Below are 17,396 nucleotides of genomic sequence, written 5' to 3'. Positions count from 1 at the left end.
CAAATGATCAACAAGCATAGGCAAAGGTGATAAACTACAGGGCTTATCAGACAAATGCAAATTCAAACCATAACACAGTTCTTCTACAAACACATAAGAATGTATACAGTGGAAAATATGGGTGGTATAAGTGTCGGCGAGGAAGTGGACCATGCTTTTTCATATATTAACAGGGATGATTGGTACAAACACTTTAACTTTCTTGTATTATCTATTAAGGCTGAAAATATGCATTCATTGTGAACCCCAAACTCCATTCTTAGGTGTATAGACAAGTCCCAAACTGGAAACAATCCAAATGTCAATCAAAACTAGAATGGATGAATACATTAAGGCATATAGACCCATTCGAAAACGATAAAGCCTTGAGACAGAGTTAACCGTAATGATACTGAACAAAAAAAGTGGAACACAAAAAGAGTACTTACTGTTTGCTTTATATAAGGACAAAAACATCCAAACTGGTAAATAGTGTTAAAGATCAGGATAATGGCAATAAAGTAATCTGGTTAAACACACTGTTTTAAAGTCATACATATCTGAGATTAAGTCTTAGGGCGGCTACTTACCTGACCTCTCTGGGCTTTACTTTGCTTCTCTGCAAATTTGGAAAATGTTAGCACCCTTATAAGAGGCTTGTGCTGAGGATTAAATAAATTGTACGTTAAAATGCATAATTAATGCCAGCTGTGCTCGATACCATTGCATAGGTAAAGCAGTTTGGTAACTTCTTCTGAATTCCTCACACATGAAGTAAATGAAGGTTGGTGGTGTTAAGAAAATTCATATGACTATGTGTTGATATCAGTACCAGACAGAGAAGTCTATTGAAGAAAAAGATGGAGATAGAAAACTAAAAGCTCAGGGAAGTAGGTTCAAAAGTCTCACGGGCTTGTGAACATCATAGGAGGGTTTGGAATTCCACTGCAGAAACATTAATACATGGAATTCAGAGAGCAGGTGGGGAAAAAAAAACATCAGGTGAAGAAAAAGATGAGAGGAAATGTAAAATGAGACTGAGAAAAATGGTGTCAGTGATAAGACTTGTCCAAGTTACAACTTTTAAAGGAGACATATTTCACAGCTCCATGAGTGTCCGTGAGAAGGAATGAATTAATGACACCAAGGGCGTGTCCTTGGTCCTGAAGATTTTCTGAAGAGCACATTTCATATCCTTATTCCTCAGGCTGTAGATGAAGGGGTTCAGCATGGGGGTGACCACCATGTACATCAAAGAAGCAATTATGTCCTTGTCTTTGGAGTTGCCTGATGAGGGGATATAGTAAACACCTGCAATTGTCCCATAATATAAAAACACTACAAACAGGTGAGAACCACATGTAGACAAGGCTTTGAAGATTCTCTTGAAGGAGGGGACCTTCAGGATGATGGCTGCCATGCTGATATAGGAGCCCAAAATACCACCCAGTGGTAGGGTGAAGATAAATCCCCCTTCAGTGAGGATGAGCAACTCATTGAGGGAGGTATCAGAGCAGGACGACTTGAGCACAGCAGCAAGATCACAAAAGAAGTGGGGGATGACAGTCCCTGCACAGAAGGACAACCGGTCCACGAGGAGGGTGTGCAACAGAGCTTGGGCACAAGAGGCGAGCCAGCACCCAGCCACTAGGATGACACAAAGCTCATCCCTCATGATGGTGGTGTAGTGGAGGGGGTGGCACACGGCCACATACCTGTCATAGGACATCATTGCGAGAAGAAAGCTGTCAAGGCAACCAAAGAATATAAAGAAATACACCTGTGAAATGCACCCTGTATATGTGATAGATTGGCATTGAGTCTGCATGTTCATCAACATCTTTGGGATGGTGACCGATGAAAAGGAGAGGTCAGAGAAGGCCAAGTGGCTGAGGAAGAAGTACATGGGGGTGTGGAGGCGAGAGTCCAGCCTGATGAGCAGGAGGATTAGCAGGTTCCCCAGCACCGTGGTCAGGTACACGCCCAGGAACAGGGCAAAGAACACGCCCTGCTGCTCTGGCCGGATGGGGAGCCCCAGGAGGAGGAACTCGGACACGCTGCTCTGGTTCTCAGGCCTCATGCTGTGCTTTTATATGCTGGGGATAAAGGAGGGTTAGGAATATCATAAAGAACAGTATGGATACAGTTCATACTGCAATTTTCTGAGAAACCAATGAATTTTTAACTACCTTCCTATTAATTTCTCACACCTATGGATGCATGCATCTTTGCTCTATCCCAGTCTGGATCCAGGGAAACATCACATCCAAAAGTAGCCAACAAGACTTCATTGCACAGAGGCAAGAGGATGTTTACCGTTTCATTCAACCATTATTTATTGAACATTGAGTCTGAACCCAGCCCTCTACTCAGGACTGAGAATGCAACTGTGAATAAGAAAGACAAGGTCCCTCTCTTCTATGGCTATACATATATATATATATTTTAAAATATGAGTGCTTTTTTAAACTTATTTATTTATTTATTTATGGCTGTGTTGGGTCTTCGTTTCTGTGCAAGGGCTTTCTCTAGTTGTGGCAAGCGGGGGCCACTCTTCATTGCGGTGTGCAATGGCTCACGGGCCTAGTTGCTCCGCGGCATGTGGGATCTTCCCAGACCAGGGCTCGAACCCGTGTCCCCTGCATTAGCAGGCAGATTCTCAACAACTGCGCCACCAGGGAAGCCCAATGGCTATATTTTTTATAAGCATGCTGGGATAGTTCATGACAATGAAACGGAGCCAAACCATAATACTTCACAGTGGCAGAAATAGTAGATGAACCTCTGCAAACTGGTCTCAGTTGTTTCCAGTGCTGAGGTGGTGTTGTTGGAACCTTGTCACACTCCTCCTGGGAACCTGGCCGGGTGCCATTGACCTACAGCTGTGAACTCATCAGTACTCTAGAAATGGGTGGTCACTTAAAACCACTTGGTGCCAGAATAGTCCACAGACTATCTTGTGTAATAATGATGAACATCTGGGGGACTGTACTATGTGACCAGAACTATGCTGAGGGTTTTACATACATTTACTAATTACATCCACACATTAGCCTTACATAACCAGATAAAATCTTCATTGTTGTAGTAAGAATTAGTGTTCTTTTCCCATTTAAGCTGTTGGGAAATGGAAATATACATGATATAAATTTCACAGGCATACAGCAAGCTGTCAGAGAGGATACATAGATATTCACATATATACAAGGTGATATATGTATATATACACATACATAGATGGAATATATATAAACATACATGGAACATGGGATAGATATGTGTGTGTGTGTGTATATCCCATATATGTATATAGGGTGATTGAACAATAGCCATATAGATATACATATATACATATACATGTACGTATTGCATGTGCATATAAGAATATATAAATAGAAATATATAAAAAGGAATATACATAGGAATATACATATATTCTGTATATAAAATTGCCATTTTCTGTAGGTTAAAAATGATCAAACGTTGGTTACTTCATGGAGTTCAATATAATACTATTGTGTGATCAGAATCCATGCCTTTAACATGGAACTCTCCCCTTTCATTGGTTATGAGTGCCAGACACTGTTATTTTAGGGCTGCAAGGAAACTGAAGTTGTCCAGAATTTTCTTAGTGCTCTGTCTAGATAATTCCTTTCATTCATATTTATATATTTTCCAATTGAGAAAACGCTCTCACATACATTAACTTCTATTCAAGCCAAAGATATTTATTGAGGGCCTGTAAGCTTCCATTTTATAGATATATAAACTGAGGCCAAAGAATTAAGTGACTTCCCAAGGTCTTACTGCCGTTTGGTGGGGCTTCTGCACTCTAACTTCACTCAGCTGGGTGCCTAGTGTTTTTTGCTGGGACATTAAGTGAAAGCAAAGGAGGACAAAACTCTGAGCAACTCAGTCACACTCAGGTATATGAAAATGATAGCAGATCCTTTATAGGAAACAGTCACTTGGGGCATTGTTTATCTCAGTTGATGTTACCCCAGAAGGAGGTCACATAAGGAAATATTTGAGGTCATGGGTGCAAATCAGAAGCCTCAAACACACATACAAATCTCTCTCTCTCTCTCTCTTTCTCTCTCTCACACAAACACACACACACACTGCTGATCTGAGGATTCCTGTCACCTGTGGCGGGTCCCATTCTAGGAGAAGGATAACCAGTATGTGGTTCAGTTCATAAATACTCATATATAACACACAAGGTAAGACATATACAATGCGCAATAATGTATCACCCACCAATACACTCACAATGCACCATTGACACACAAGTATGACATACCTGGTAAAACGCACAACTCACATACCACATATACATAACTCATCACAATACATACACATCACCAAAAACACACAAGGCCACATACAATTCAAAAATCTTACAAGACACACACCAACAACACACATGCACACCTAGCCGCACACTCACTGCAACAAGCAGCACACACACTCCCTTACTGAGCGGCGTGCTTGGGCCCCAAACCCTTCCAGGGTGAAGGCAGTCAGCGTGGGGCAGCTAAGCCTATTCACCACCACCAGCCCGTACACGTGGTAACATACACACAGACAAAAGCAAACAGCACACATTCCTGCTCTCACACATGAGCGTGTCACCCACAAACACAGCTCGCACACATGCTAGCGCACACTGCTGAGGGGAGGTTGAGCCCTGTCTGACCTTGGTTCTTTGGTGAGGTCCCAGTCCTGATGCTGACCACTCATCCTCTCAGCTGTGGCACCCGCCGGACAGCGGAAATGCCCCCATCGTAACAGCAGGAGGCGAATATTAAGATCACGGGCACAGGGCTTCCCTGGTGGCGCAGTGGTTGAGAATCTGCCTGCCAATGCAGGGGACACGGGTTCGAGCCCTGGTCTGGGAAGATCCCACATGCCACGGAGCAACTAGGCCCGTGAGCCACAACTACTGAGCCTGCGCGTCTGGAGCCTGTGCTCCGCAACAAGAGAGGCCGCGACAGTGAGAGGCCCGCGCACCGCGACGAAGAGTGGCCCCCGCTCGCCACAACTAGAGAAAGCCCTCGCACAGAAACGAAGACCCAGCACAACCATAAATAAATAAATAAATAAATAAAGTTTTGGAAAAAAAAAAAAAGATCACGGGCACAACTCAGGAGTCCCTAATCGCATGTTAGGAAGCTGATAACTTGATTTACATGTGCTAAAACAGGACCTGGATTGGGTCTAACTCAGGAAAAGAATCAGGCTCTGAGACAGGTACATAGTACACAAACACACACAACTACCAAACAGCACGTACACAAGCATACACAATACACACAGACACACACACACACTCATAACACAGAGATACTCATACACAGACCCACAAGCACACAAGCAGATCCATCGTCAAGTGCAGGTTTCTATCTCCTTCTGACCTATGCTTGCTGTTGATGAGTTCAGACACCTCTTCCAGACTGTCGCTCAAGTCCTCAGCTTCTCTTCGTAGTAAAGGAGGAGCCACCATGGATTAATTGGCCAATTTCTTACTGTCATTTTGGGAGCAGTGTGTCCAGGAGCCAGAGGGGACTGGAGTCACAGGGGACAGTGTCTCTAATGCCAGGAATGACTTGGACTCCTTCCTTCTTGGGCATGGTTCCAAGCTCAAACTTACCTTGGGCATGGTTCCAGCTGGGACTCAGAATTGTTTTTTTTTTTTTTTTTTTTTTAACAATTTTTTTTTTCACGTTCTTTTATTTATTTATTTATGACTGTGTTGAGTCTTCGTTTCTATGCGAGGGCTTTCTCTAGTTGCGGCAAGTGGGGACCACTCTTCATCGCAGTGCGCGGGCCTCTCACCATCGCGGCCTCCCTTGTTGTGGAGCACAGGCTCCAGACGCGCAGGCTCAGTAATTGTGGCTCACGGGCCCAGTTGCTCCGTGGCATGTGGGATCTTCCCAGACCAGGGCACGAACCTGTGTCCCCTGCATTGGCAGGCAGACTCTCAACCACTGCGCCACCAGGGAAGCCCCCTCAGAATTGTTTTTTAATTTAATTTTTAAATGATCTCAGACTTAGAAAAAAGTTGTGAATATGATAGAATGAATTCCTGTATGCCCTTCACCCACACTCCAGAAAGGCTAACATTTTACCATGTTTTGCTTTATTGTGTGTGTGTGCGTGTGTGTTTATCGAAGATTCCGGCTGTACACAGTGCATATTACCAGAAGACACATGATTTGGTTCAAATGTCAGAGGCTGATGGCACTTCACAGGAAGAGAATTTAAGAGAAAGTTTATTATTCACACAAAAGACTCCTGGGGAGAGCTGGGTGGGTACAAGCAGATTTGCTTGGGCAAAGCAGAGGAAATGGGTTTGGGAATCTGCAGTGGTTAAGGAGTGGGACTGCGGAAAAGTTTCTACTGGAGAAACAGACCATATGCTGTGCTATCTGAGCAACTTTGTGTTGTTTATTCACATATGGCAATAAGTACCCTTCAGGGAACAAATGCCCCCTTGGCTGACCAGCAGATAATCTAAGACTTAGCGACTGTCAGCAATCATAGCTGCCAGGGAGCACTGCCTCTCACTCAGGGCTTCGAGGGCTGTGGCAGGCAAATAATATATTCGGATATTATTTTGGATATTTCCTGATAGGAAATATCAATTATTTTGTTGTATAATATTGTGGCTTCCAAGGCAACACTGATGACCCCCTATGTGGTCAGCAGAATAAAGGCAGTTGGCAAGAATATAACATACTTGGTGGAGAGAATAAAGTTGGTGTGCTTTGTTTATGGGCAGGAACCCAAAATGCAGATAGTGCAAGTCAAATCATAAGGAGAAGCCTGAGTTAGAGGCATAAATCAGTGCAGGAATGAGGGATACTTGGGGAAATAAAAGAACCTTCACGGGCTAAAATCTTAGACTTAGCATTCAGCCTGGGCAACCAAGAACTAATATGTTTCCAGTAAGCCTTTTGGTCGGGAGATAATATGGGGTTATTCTGGATGGTTGGAGTTAGTATTTTACTTTTTTTTAGATTTGAATTTTGTTCTTCCATTCATTAACTATATAAAGTCAGGAAACTATCATTTTGAGAAAAATAATAAATAAGTATATTTGAAATGTCCAGTGTTTAATTAAAAAACTTATCTTAGTTGATTTTATTTTAGTTGATTTTATTTTATTTTTTTAACGTCTTTATTGGCGTATAATTGCTCTACAATGTTGTGTTAGTTTCTGTATAACAAAGTGACTCAGCTATATGCATACGTATATCCCCATATCCCCTCCCTCTTGTGCCTCCCTCCCAACCTCCCTAACCCACCCTTTTAGGTGGTCACAAAACACTGAGCTGATCTCCATGTGCTCTGCGGCTGCTTCCCACTAGCTATTTATTTAGCATTTGGTAGTGTATATATGTCAATGCTACTTTCTCACTTCGTCGCAGCTTCCCCTCCCCCGACCCCTGAGTCCTCAAGTCCATTCTCTCCGTCTGCGTCTTTATTCCTGTGCTGCCACTAGGTTCATCAAAACCTTTTTCTTTTCTTTTTTAAAAAACGCTTATAGAAGATATTCCAGTTTATTTCATGGTATCATGACTAACTTCTCCTGTTCATTATTCCCTCAAGCAGAACATTCCATGACAATTTTGAGCTTACACTTTGCTCTCTGTTTCCTTAATGCATCTCTTCAACTCTCCTTTCAATCATGATCCCTCATGTTCACACACAGAAATGTAGAAAATAGAGTTCTAGAATAATAACCCTCAAAGGGGTATTAGAGATCATTTATTTCAACTGTCATCTAAATCATCAGTTATATAGATATATATTTTAAATCTTTACTGGAGTATAGTTGATTTACAATGTTGTGTTAGTTTCAGGTGTACAGCAAAGTGAATCTGTTATACATACTCATATAGCTGATTTACAATTTTGTGTTAATTTCTGCTGTACAGCAAAGTGATTCAGTTATACATACATATACATTCTTTTTCATATTCTTTTCCATTATGGTTTATCACGGGATATTGAATAGCGTTCCCTGTGCTATACAGTAGGACCTTGTTGTTTATCCATTCTGTATATAATAGTTTGCATCTGCTAATCCCAAACTCCCATGGATTTAGTATTTTAAAGGGAAGACCAGGAGAACAACCAAGGTTTAGGTTCAGAGATGTGGCCCATCAGGTATATAAATAGGCAGTGGTTTGTGTTATATTGTGAAGGTTTCTTTAAGAGCCGTGGAGAGGCTACAACATGACCAGGCAGTTGAGAGGGTGCCTTTTGGCTCCCCAACCACCCATATACTTTAAAACACGGCTGTTCACTCAGTAAGCCTTCCACAAAAATTATTTTGTGATGCATCTGTGGGTGACAGTGGTCTATCAGAGTGAAGCTGTAGGTGCAGAGATGTGGGGAAGGAGCAGGAAGTGCAAGGATGGAAGGAGAGGGAAGAGTAGCTTGTGAAGGTTGGGGTTGGATTGGGACAGAAGGGATAGGAAGAGCAGGAGGGGGTTTAGAGGGTGGACCACTGGATAGGAGATATAGAGAGGATTCAAAATTGTGGAAACTTCCACCTGGATGAGTCCAATGGGTGGAGCAAGGTCACCATCACAGATAAGCCCAGCTCTGGGTCTGATGTCATCATCAGGGATGGGTCCAGCTGTGGGTCTGGTGGCATCTGGTGACCCACCCGGCCATCATGGTGTTGGTCAAGCATGAGCTCATGAACCCAGCTGGGTTTATAACAACGTTGAGATGATTTTCGGACTTTGAGGCATAAAGCTTTGTTGGCCAGGGAGCGTCAGAAAAGTACAAATGTAGTTAGAAAATGAGGAACTCAATGATTCAGAGAAGATGCTGCTATAAGAGCATCACGTTGAAGATATAATAACTCCAAAGGGACTCATTGCATGCCTCTCCACATTAGGCTTCCCACTGAACTTTAAATAGTAGTCTAATATGTACTTTGAGAGGCAAGATCTGGGCATCTATGGGCATTAATTCAAGAGGCTTAACAGTGGGGCATGCAGCAAGCATATGTGCTACCTCCTGTGTGATGTGACCCCCTTGTGGGTTTAGAATGGTCAACAGGGACTGATTTAAACACTATAGAAAAATTTGCCAGCAAAGTGGGACTGCATTTATGACATCATCTAATGATTGGCTATGGCAGTGATGTTGAAGAGCCCAGATAAGTATGGGCTGCAGCAGGCTGAAATATAGCCTAGAGGCTGTCATGTTGCTGGGTGAGGTCTACCCATCAGCCTGCAGTGTGCTGGGCCAAAGTTATTATCCAAAGTAGTAATATCCAGGCTATGAAAATCCAGAAGGCTAAGCAATAGCCTTTGTACCAGGTGGGTACTATGACCTGAGGCACTGGGGCTGGGGACACTGATTAATATGGGCATAGTTTTTAAAAACTTTTTATTTTATATTGGAGTATAGTTGATTAACAATGTTGTGTTAGTTTCAGGGGTACAGCAAAGTGATTCAGTTATACATAATACATGTATCTGTTCTTTTTCAAATTCTTTTCCCATTTAGGATGTTATGTAATACTGAGCAGAGTTCCCTGTGCTTTACAGTAGGTCCTTGTTGGTTATATAGCAGTGTGTACATGTCAATCCCAAACTCCCTAACTATCCCTCCCCGCCACCCTTCCCCCCTGGTAACCATAAGTTCATTCTCTAAGTCTGAGTCTGTTTCTGTTTTGTAAATAAGTTCATTTGTATCATTTTTTAAAGATTCTGCATATAAGTGATATCACACTATATTTCTCTTTCTCTGTCTGACTTACTTCACTCAGTATGACAATCTCTAGATCCATCCATGTTGTTGCAAATGGCATTATTTCATTCTTTTTAACGGCTGAGTAATATTCCACTGTATATATGTACCACACCTTCTGGTTCCCCAATTACAACCATCTTGTATTAGGTACTATGATTATCTCATTTTACAGATGGGGAAACGATCACTAGTAAGCCAGAAAGTGAAGGTTGAAATGTATTTCTTGTCTGACTCTGGAGTTCATAGCTTTACCAGCTTTAGTATCCTGCTTCTCAGTGCTAATGTTTGTACAGAGAGATGGATTCATATTAAGCTAATATGTTTATGCTGATGCCTACCATGTACCAGGCACTGTGCTATGCACTATTGGCAGAATGTAAGAATGAGTAAGATACTGTCCGTGTCAAAACATGGTGGAGACAGACACATGTTCAGTTTGGTGTTAATCAAGTCAGATGGTGATAGTTGCCATAACAAGTGTTAGAGGACAGAAGGAAGAAAAATAATCTACCTGAAGGTGGCCAGGTACAGTTTTACTCACACGGTGACATTTTATTGAGCCTTAAAATGTGAGCTCATTTGAACTCTTGAAGAAAAAAAGGTGACAATTCATAGGGACAGGTTATTTACTGTAGAGGTCATGCTAGTTCTTGGAGCCATTCCAACACAACCTTGGAAATGTTTTGTAGTGGTTTTGTCCCTGAACATGGGTCTTGCCTTTTTTTTTCCCAGTCTCATTTCTGTAAAGTCTCTTGGCCAATTCTGTTCTTGGTGACTCTCTCTCCCTATTTTTTTGTTGTTAATGTCTTTGAATTCTGGCTGCAGATTAGTATTTCCTGGAGGTCCAGAACTCTCTAGAGAAGAGACACTTGTATTTTTCATAAAAACAAAACAGGTAATTCTAGCACAGCCAGGTTCATGAATACCATTGTGGGATTTCCTGCCTGGCAGCAAAAGGACAGAAGAAATAAGGTATGAAAAATATCTAGTTCATTCTTTACCCTATTAAGGTAAACATTGGTGGGTGTAGAATGGGTTAATAGCACCCAGAAGTTCCTGAATACTTAATCCTTGTTTAATCCATTTATCCCTAATTCAATTTTTAATTCTTTGTCTGCTGTAATTCTCTGCCTCTCCAAAAAGGTCCTTTGGGACCTGCTACACACCATGTACAGTTCTATCTCTGAATAATGTTTATTTCACTTTTATGTATTTTTAAAATTATACTGACAATATTATCAGAGTGAGGCATTCCTCACTTCCAAAGAGTCTATTTATATCCTTATCTTTGTGCTTCTATTCCCATTCAAAAAAGATAAGCAAGAGGACTGCTTAACGCTCTGCCCATTGGAGGATTTCTTCTTTCCATGGTTCTTCAGAGTCCTTCCTGAGTGGAGCTGTATATGGCAGTATACATCTTGGCAGTATATATACATCCATTTGTAGCTCATCACAAGGCATCGTGACGGTATCTATGAACCAGGTCCAAGTGTTTTAGTCCCAGTGGTGTGAGTTGAGTGAAAGGAAACTGAAGCTCAGGTAGAAGACATGGGGCTCCAGACTGACCGTCCCTATTGCTTGTGCTCTCTGGATCTGCTTGAGCCTAATCCCAAATAGAGCATTTCCATTGTATGATGGCTTGCTGCTATGCCCTTTACCCTGGCTCAAGTCTTACAACTGGGTGAAAGATTATGCTTTTTTATTGCAAAAGCATCATCAGCTTTCTATGTACTATTTTTGATGTCTTGGTTATAATAATTTCAGCAATACCATTGTTGGCTTCCCATCTGTCTCAGCCCTAAAAACACCATCGTGTATTAGCCATTTCAACAGATCCCTAGGAGATCTAGCCTTGCTGCACATTTTAGTATTTGATATTTTCATTCACATTACTTTTGATGATTAAGTGCTTCTACCTGGACCTCTGATACCCCAGAATAACTTTATTCCTGTTTACACCAGGGACCAAACTCCCTGTTAGCATTTCCTATCAGTTCTGTCCTAGGGAGGAGAGCACCCAGGCAAATTTTGGGTGGTTCTGTTGTCTTCCTCACCAGTATATCCTTTGTTCCTTTAATGAAGGGAGTGTCTTCTGACCTTTCTTGGGGAATGTAGTTAGCTGGTGAGTTCTCTGGTCTCATATAATAAATCCATTCTAACATGGTCAGATCCCTGAGATTCTGACCTCTTTCTCAATACTTTGCCAAGGTGTCCTGGCATGTGCATCCCATTTACTGTAGGTGACCATCATTTCCAAGCCTATCAATGGTCCCAGCAGTAAATGAGAATTCATTTTAGGTGCTCTTGTCTCCTAACCCACCCTTATGTTCCATAACTTCCTTGTCCAGCACCCTGAGGATCCACTTCCATTTGTATTCCTTCAGTTATTAGTGGTATGTATTAACCAACTCCTGCTCCCGTTTCGATGAATTAGGTAAATATCCACGTAGCTGGGGCTATGCTGAAATCTGTTCCAAGTTATTAGTCTATGGAAAATGAGGGAGGCAGGCATTTTGAAGGCAAACATCATCCTGTGAGTCATTTCACCCACCTCAGAGGAGCTCTGTATCAGTTATCAAATACTGTGTAACAAACCATCCTCAAACTTAGGGTTTAGAAAACAAGAGCAACCATTTATTTAGTTTACATGTCTGCTGTTAGCAGTTTAGAGTCGCTCAGCAGGGTAATTCTTTTAGTAGTTTTGGGTGGGCTCACTAGCATATCTGCCATCTTACCTCTTGGCCATCAGTATGTCTTCTTTGGAGAAATGTCTATTTAGATCTTCTGCCCATTTTTTGATTGGGTTGTTTGTTTTTTTAATATTGAGCTGCATGGGCTGTTTGTAGATTTTGGAGATTAATCCCTTGTCGGTCGCATCGTCTGCAAATATTTTCTCCCATTCTGTGGGTTGTCTTTTCATTTTGTTTATGGTTTCCTTTGCTGTGCAGAAGCTTTTGAGTGTAATTAGGTCCTATTTTTTAATTTTTGTTTTAATTTCCATTACCTTAGGAGACGGATCAAAAAAGATATTGCTGTGATTTATGTCAAAGAGTGTTCTTCCTATGTTTTCCTCTCAGAGTTTTATAGTATCAGGTCTTACATTTAGGTCTTTAATTCCTCTTGAGTTTATCTTTGTGTATGGTGTTAAAGAATGTTCTAGTTTCATTCTTTTACATGTAGCTGTCCAGTTTTCCCGGCACCATTTATTGAAGAGACTGTCTTTTCTCCATTGTATAGTCTTGCTTCTTTTGTTGTAGATTAAATGACCACAGATGTGTGGGTTTATTTCTGGGCTTTCTATCTTGTTTCATTGATCTATATTTGTTTTTGTGCCAGTACCGTACTGTTTTGATGACTTGATCTACGATAATTTTTCGTAGGGTCAAGGTAGAGGAACAGCAGTGCTAAGATATTTAGTACAGTCTGGATTTTTCAGGACATATGTTTTGATGCTAAAGATCATTAAGTGCCAAGAGCACTCAAGGAAAATATATGGAAAAGAAGTTACCAGAAAGAGGGTAAAGTTTCCAATGGCAAAGATAATGGCCATGCTCTGAGTCAGCTGATAATAAGTACATGAAAAGATGCTCAACATCCGTTAGTCATTAGGGAAATGCAAATCAAATCCACAATGAGATACCACTCCACATCCACTAAGATGGCTAAAATAAAAAGGACAGACAATAACAATGGTTGGTGAGAATGTGGAGAGATTGAAACCTACATTGCCAGTGGGAACATGAAACGTGCAGGCACATTTTTTTCAATAAAAATACATTAGATATTTTATAATTTTTCTGTGTACACGGAAGAGGAACTTGAGGTTCAGAGGAGATTAAGTAAATTGCCTGAGGCCACCCACCACAGCAGATAGAGCTTGCAACTGAGATCTGTCTTTCCCAAATACTCTTCCCTTACACCTACATGGTTCTGAGTCTCACAGGCAGTTTTTTGTTTGTTTGTTTGTTTTGTTTTATTTTTGGCTGCATTGGGTCTTCTTTGCTGCACGCGGGCTTTCTCTAGTTGCAGCGAGTGGGGGCTGTTCTTTGTTGTGGTGTGCAGGCTTCTCATTGCAGTGGCTTCTCCTGTTGCGAGCATGGGCTCTAGGCATGCAGGCTTCAGTAGTTGTGGCTTGCGGGCTTCAGTAGTTGTGGCTCGCAGGCTCTAGAGCACAGGCTCAGTAGTTGTGGCGCAAGGGCTTAGTTGCTCCACGGCATGTGGGATCTTCCCGGACCAGGGCTCGGACCCGTGTCCCCTGCATTGTCAGGCAGATTCTTAACCACTGCACTATCAGGGAAGTTCTCACAGGCAGTTTTGATCCTGTTTATCCTTAACTAAGTGCAGCCAGAAGAAAGAGAACTATATGGTCCTTCACTGATGCCAAAGAAGATAAATTAGTTAGGCTCATAACACAAACCTGTGGTCACTAAGCTGAGCAGAAATAATTTTGGGGGGCTTCCCTGGTGGCGCAGTGGTTGAGAATCTGCCTGCTAATGCAGGGGACACGGGTTCGAGCCCTGGTCTGGGAAGATCCCACATGCCACGGAGCAGCTGGGCCCGTGAGCCACAATTGCTGAGCCTGCGCGTCTGGAGCCTGTGCCCCGTGACGGGAGGGGCCGCGATAGAGAAAGGCCCGCGCACCGCGATGAAGAGCGGTCCCCGCACCGCGATGAAGAGTGGCCCCCGCTTGCCGCAACTGGAGAAAGCCCTCGCACGAACCGAAGACCCAACACAGCCAAAAATAAATAAATAAATAAATAAATAAATAAATAAATAAGAAAATCCTTTAAAAAAAAAGAAATAATTTTGGGGAGACAGATAATGAAGAGATTGAAAGAGACAGGTGCCAAATTCAGTGGGGGAAACAGAAGACTCCAGACCATGGTTGCTTTCTTTGTTTTTCTCACTCCGAATCTGGACTGAGCAGGTGTCTTCTTGAAACTCACATATTCAGTCAGAAAACTTCATAGACAACTGGTCTGAGAGGGAACATCTGAGTGAAGGGCATTGTTGTCTATAAGAGGGATCAGCTTTCCTAAAATCAAGAAGAAGCCTCGAGTCCTTCTCTGTTAAGTGAAGCAGCTGAACTCAGTAACAGTGCAGAGTTTCCTGGAGCTATAAAGGCTACCATACAGTTTCTTCTCTGGACCTACCTTTGTTACTAATGACAACAAAAAAATAGGAGAAGAGAACTGAATGGGAAGTGGGGTACGGAAAGGAGATACTTTACAAATTCCCATTCTGCAAACTCTCTATGCCAAGGGAGCCTTGTTAGTCAAGATCTTCCAATGATTCATAAGAACAAATAAATTCCCAACATCACCCCACTTCCCCCTCCCACCAGCCCCTGGCAACCATCATCCTATTCTCTGCTTCTGTGATTTGACCGTTTTAGATTCCACATGTAAGTGGGATCATGCAATATTTGTCTTTCTGAATCTGACATTTCACCTAGCGTAATGTACAAAGTTTCAGTTATGCAAGATGAATGAGTTTTGAGATCTAATGTACAGCAAGATGGCTATAGTTAACCATACTGTGTTGTGTATTTGGTATTTGCTACAAAGGTGGATCTTGAATTAAGTCTTCTCACCAAACACACAAAAATAAAGTGGTAACTATGTGGAGGTGATGAATACATTCATTAACTTGATTGTGCTGATCATTTCACAACGTATATGTATCAAAATATCAAACTGTACACTTCAAATATATGCAATGTTTATATGTCAACTATACCTCCATAAAGCTATTTTAAAAAGAACTAATAGATTCCCAGGAAATAAGACAGGAGACATAAGTTCTACTAATGATGTAATTTCTCAATTTAATAGACAAGAGCAATAATCAATAATATCAACGCAGAGTTCACAATTTCTACTAAGGAAATGGAAGGAAATGAGAGAATAACTGTAACAGAATGCAATTCAGGTTATCAAATATCTATTGGACACTTATTCCATGCTGGATTCAAGATTGGGGTGTAGGATCTGAGGTTATGTGAATACATGTGTCTGTTATAACGATGAGCAACGTCATTGAGAGAAGATTTTGCCCTGTGGAAGAGTTTCTCCAGGGCCCCCTTCATCTCCCTGTTTCTTAGGCTATGAATGAAATGGTTCAGCAATGGTGTGACCACTGTGTACATTGCAGAGGCAATTATGTTCTTGTCACTGGAGGTGCTGGATGAGGGGAAAAAATATCGCGCAATAATTGTTCCATAATACAGAGATACCACAGAGAGATGCGAGCCACATGTGGACAAGACTTTGCAAATCCCCTTGGTGGATGGAACCTTCAGGATGGTGGCCCCGATGCAGCCATAAGAGATCAAGATGCCTATTAGTGGGAGGATAATGACAGCCACTCCTGCCATGAAAACGGCTAGCTCATTGAGGGATGTGTCTGAGCAGGAGAGCTTGAGCAGGACAGCAAGGTCACAGAAAAAATGGGGGATGGTGTTGTCAGCACAAAAGGACAGCTGGGACAGGAGAAGTGTGTGACACAGGTCATTGGAACAGGAGAGAATCCAAGATACAGTTACCAGTAAGGTACACAGTCCCTGTCTCATGATGGTGATGTAGTGGAGAGGGTGACAGATGGCCACGTACTGATCATAGGTCATTGAGGTGAGCAGGAAATCCTCCAGATCAGTAAAAAAAAAATACATCTGTGCTATGCACCCTGCATAGGGTATGGATTGATCCTGGGTTTGCATGCTCATTGACAGATGAAAAAGAGACGTCAGTGAGGGTCAAGTGGCTGAGGAAGAAGTACATGGGGGTGTGGAGGCGAGAGTCCAGGCTGATGAGCAGGAAGATTAGCAGGTTCTCCAGCACCGTGGTCAGGTACACGCCCAGGAACAGGGCAAAGAACACGCCCTGCTGCTCTGGCCGGATGGGGAGCCCCAGGAGGAGGAACTCGGACACGCTGCTCTGGTTCTCCCTCCTCATGCTCCTCTCCTGTCTGCTGAGGATGAAGGGGAGGGGGAAGTGTCAGAGGCTTTGAAACCGTGATTATGGCCACCACACTAGGGTCTCTTACTTTCTCGTGGAGAAAAAGAATAACTGCCCAAATTTCTTTCATCACCTAGAGCTGCCGAAGCAAGTGACACCCTTAATGCTCAACATGATTCCTTTCAATGGGAACTAGAGCAAATTCATTCTCCTGTTTTCTTTTTAATTAACCATGTTTCTGGCACTAAACTACTGATTGGAGACACAAGAATAAATAGGACAGGTACTTCCCTGGTAGCGCAGTGATTAAGAATCCGCCTGCCAATGCAGGGGACACGGGTTAGAGCCCTGGTCCAGGAAGATCCCACATGCCGTGGAGCAACTAAGCCTGTGCGCCACAACTACTGAGCCTGTGCTCTAGAGCCCGTGAGCCACAACTACTGAGCCTGCGTGCCACAACTACTGAAGTCCGCGCGCCTAGAGCCTGTGCTCCTCAACAAGTGAAGCCACCGCAATGAGAAGCCCGCGCACTGCAAGGAAGACCCAACAAAGCCAAAAATAAATAAATTTATTTATTTATATTAAAAATAAAGAATAAATAGGACATACAGGACCTCTTCCCTCTGGATACTGACCCTCTAGGGAACACTGGACAAAGGACCAACTAAAGGTGTGGACCTG

The 17,396-nt window shown here is 42.4% G+C and overlaps 2 protein-coding genes across 2 annotated transcripts; both read right to left on the bottom strand.

The window, feature by feature from the left end:
* Window positions 1-1,078: 1,078 nt before the first annotated feature.
* On the bottom strand, window positions 1,079-2,624 carry LOC103014646 (olfactory receptor 1J4-like). The gene is made up of 2 exons (XM_057549171.1): window positions 2,610-2,624; window positions 1,079-2,047 (listed from the first exon to the last, which is right to left on the bottom strand). The coding sequence occupies exons 1-2, from the start codon at window positions 2,622-2,624 to the stop codon at window positions 1,079-1,081; spliced, it is 984 nt and encodes a 327-aa protein (XP_057405154.1).
* Window positions 2,625-15,694: 13,070 nt separating this feature from the next.
* LOC130708504 (olfactory receptor 1J4-like) lies at window positions 15,695-16,712 on the bottom strand. Its single transcript, XM_057549170.1, is given in 2 exon segments — window positions 15,695-16,481; window positions 16,483-16,712. Coding segments are annotated over 2 exon segments (1,017 nt in total).
* Between the last annotated feature and the right edge of the window lie 684 nt (window positions 16,713-17,396).

Source organism: Balaenoptera acutorostrata, chromosome 6 (assembly GCF_949987535.1).
Source record: "Balaenoptera acutorostrata chromosome 6, mBalAcu1.1, whole genome shotgun sequence".
NCBI lineage: Eukaryota > Metazoa > Chordata > Mammalia > Artiodactyla > Balaenopteridae > Balaenoptera > Balaenoptera acutorostrata.
Note: the sequence above shows the minus strand (reverse complement) of the source record. Positions and strands in the feature narration are given on the sequence as shown.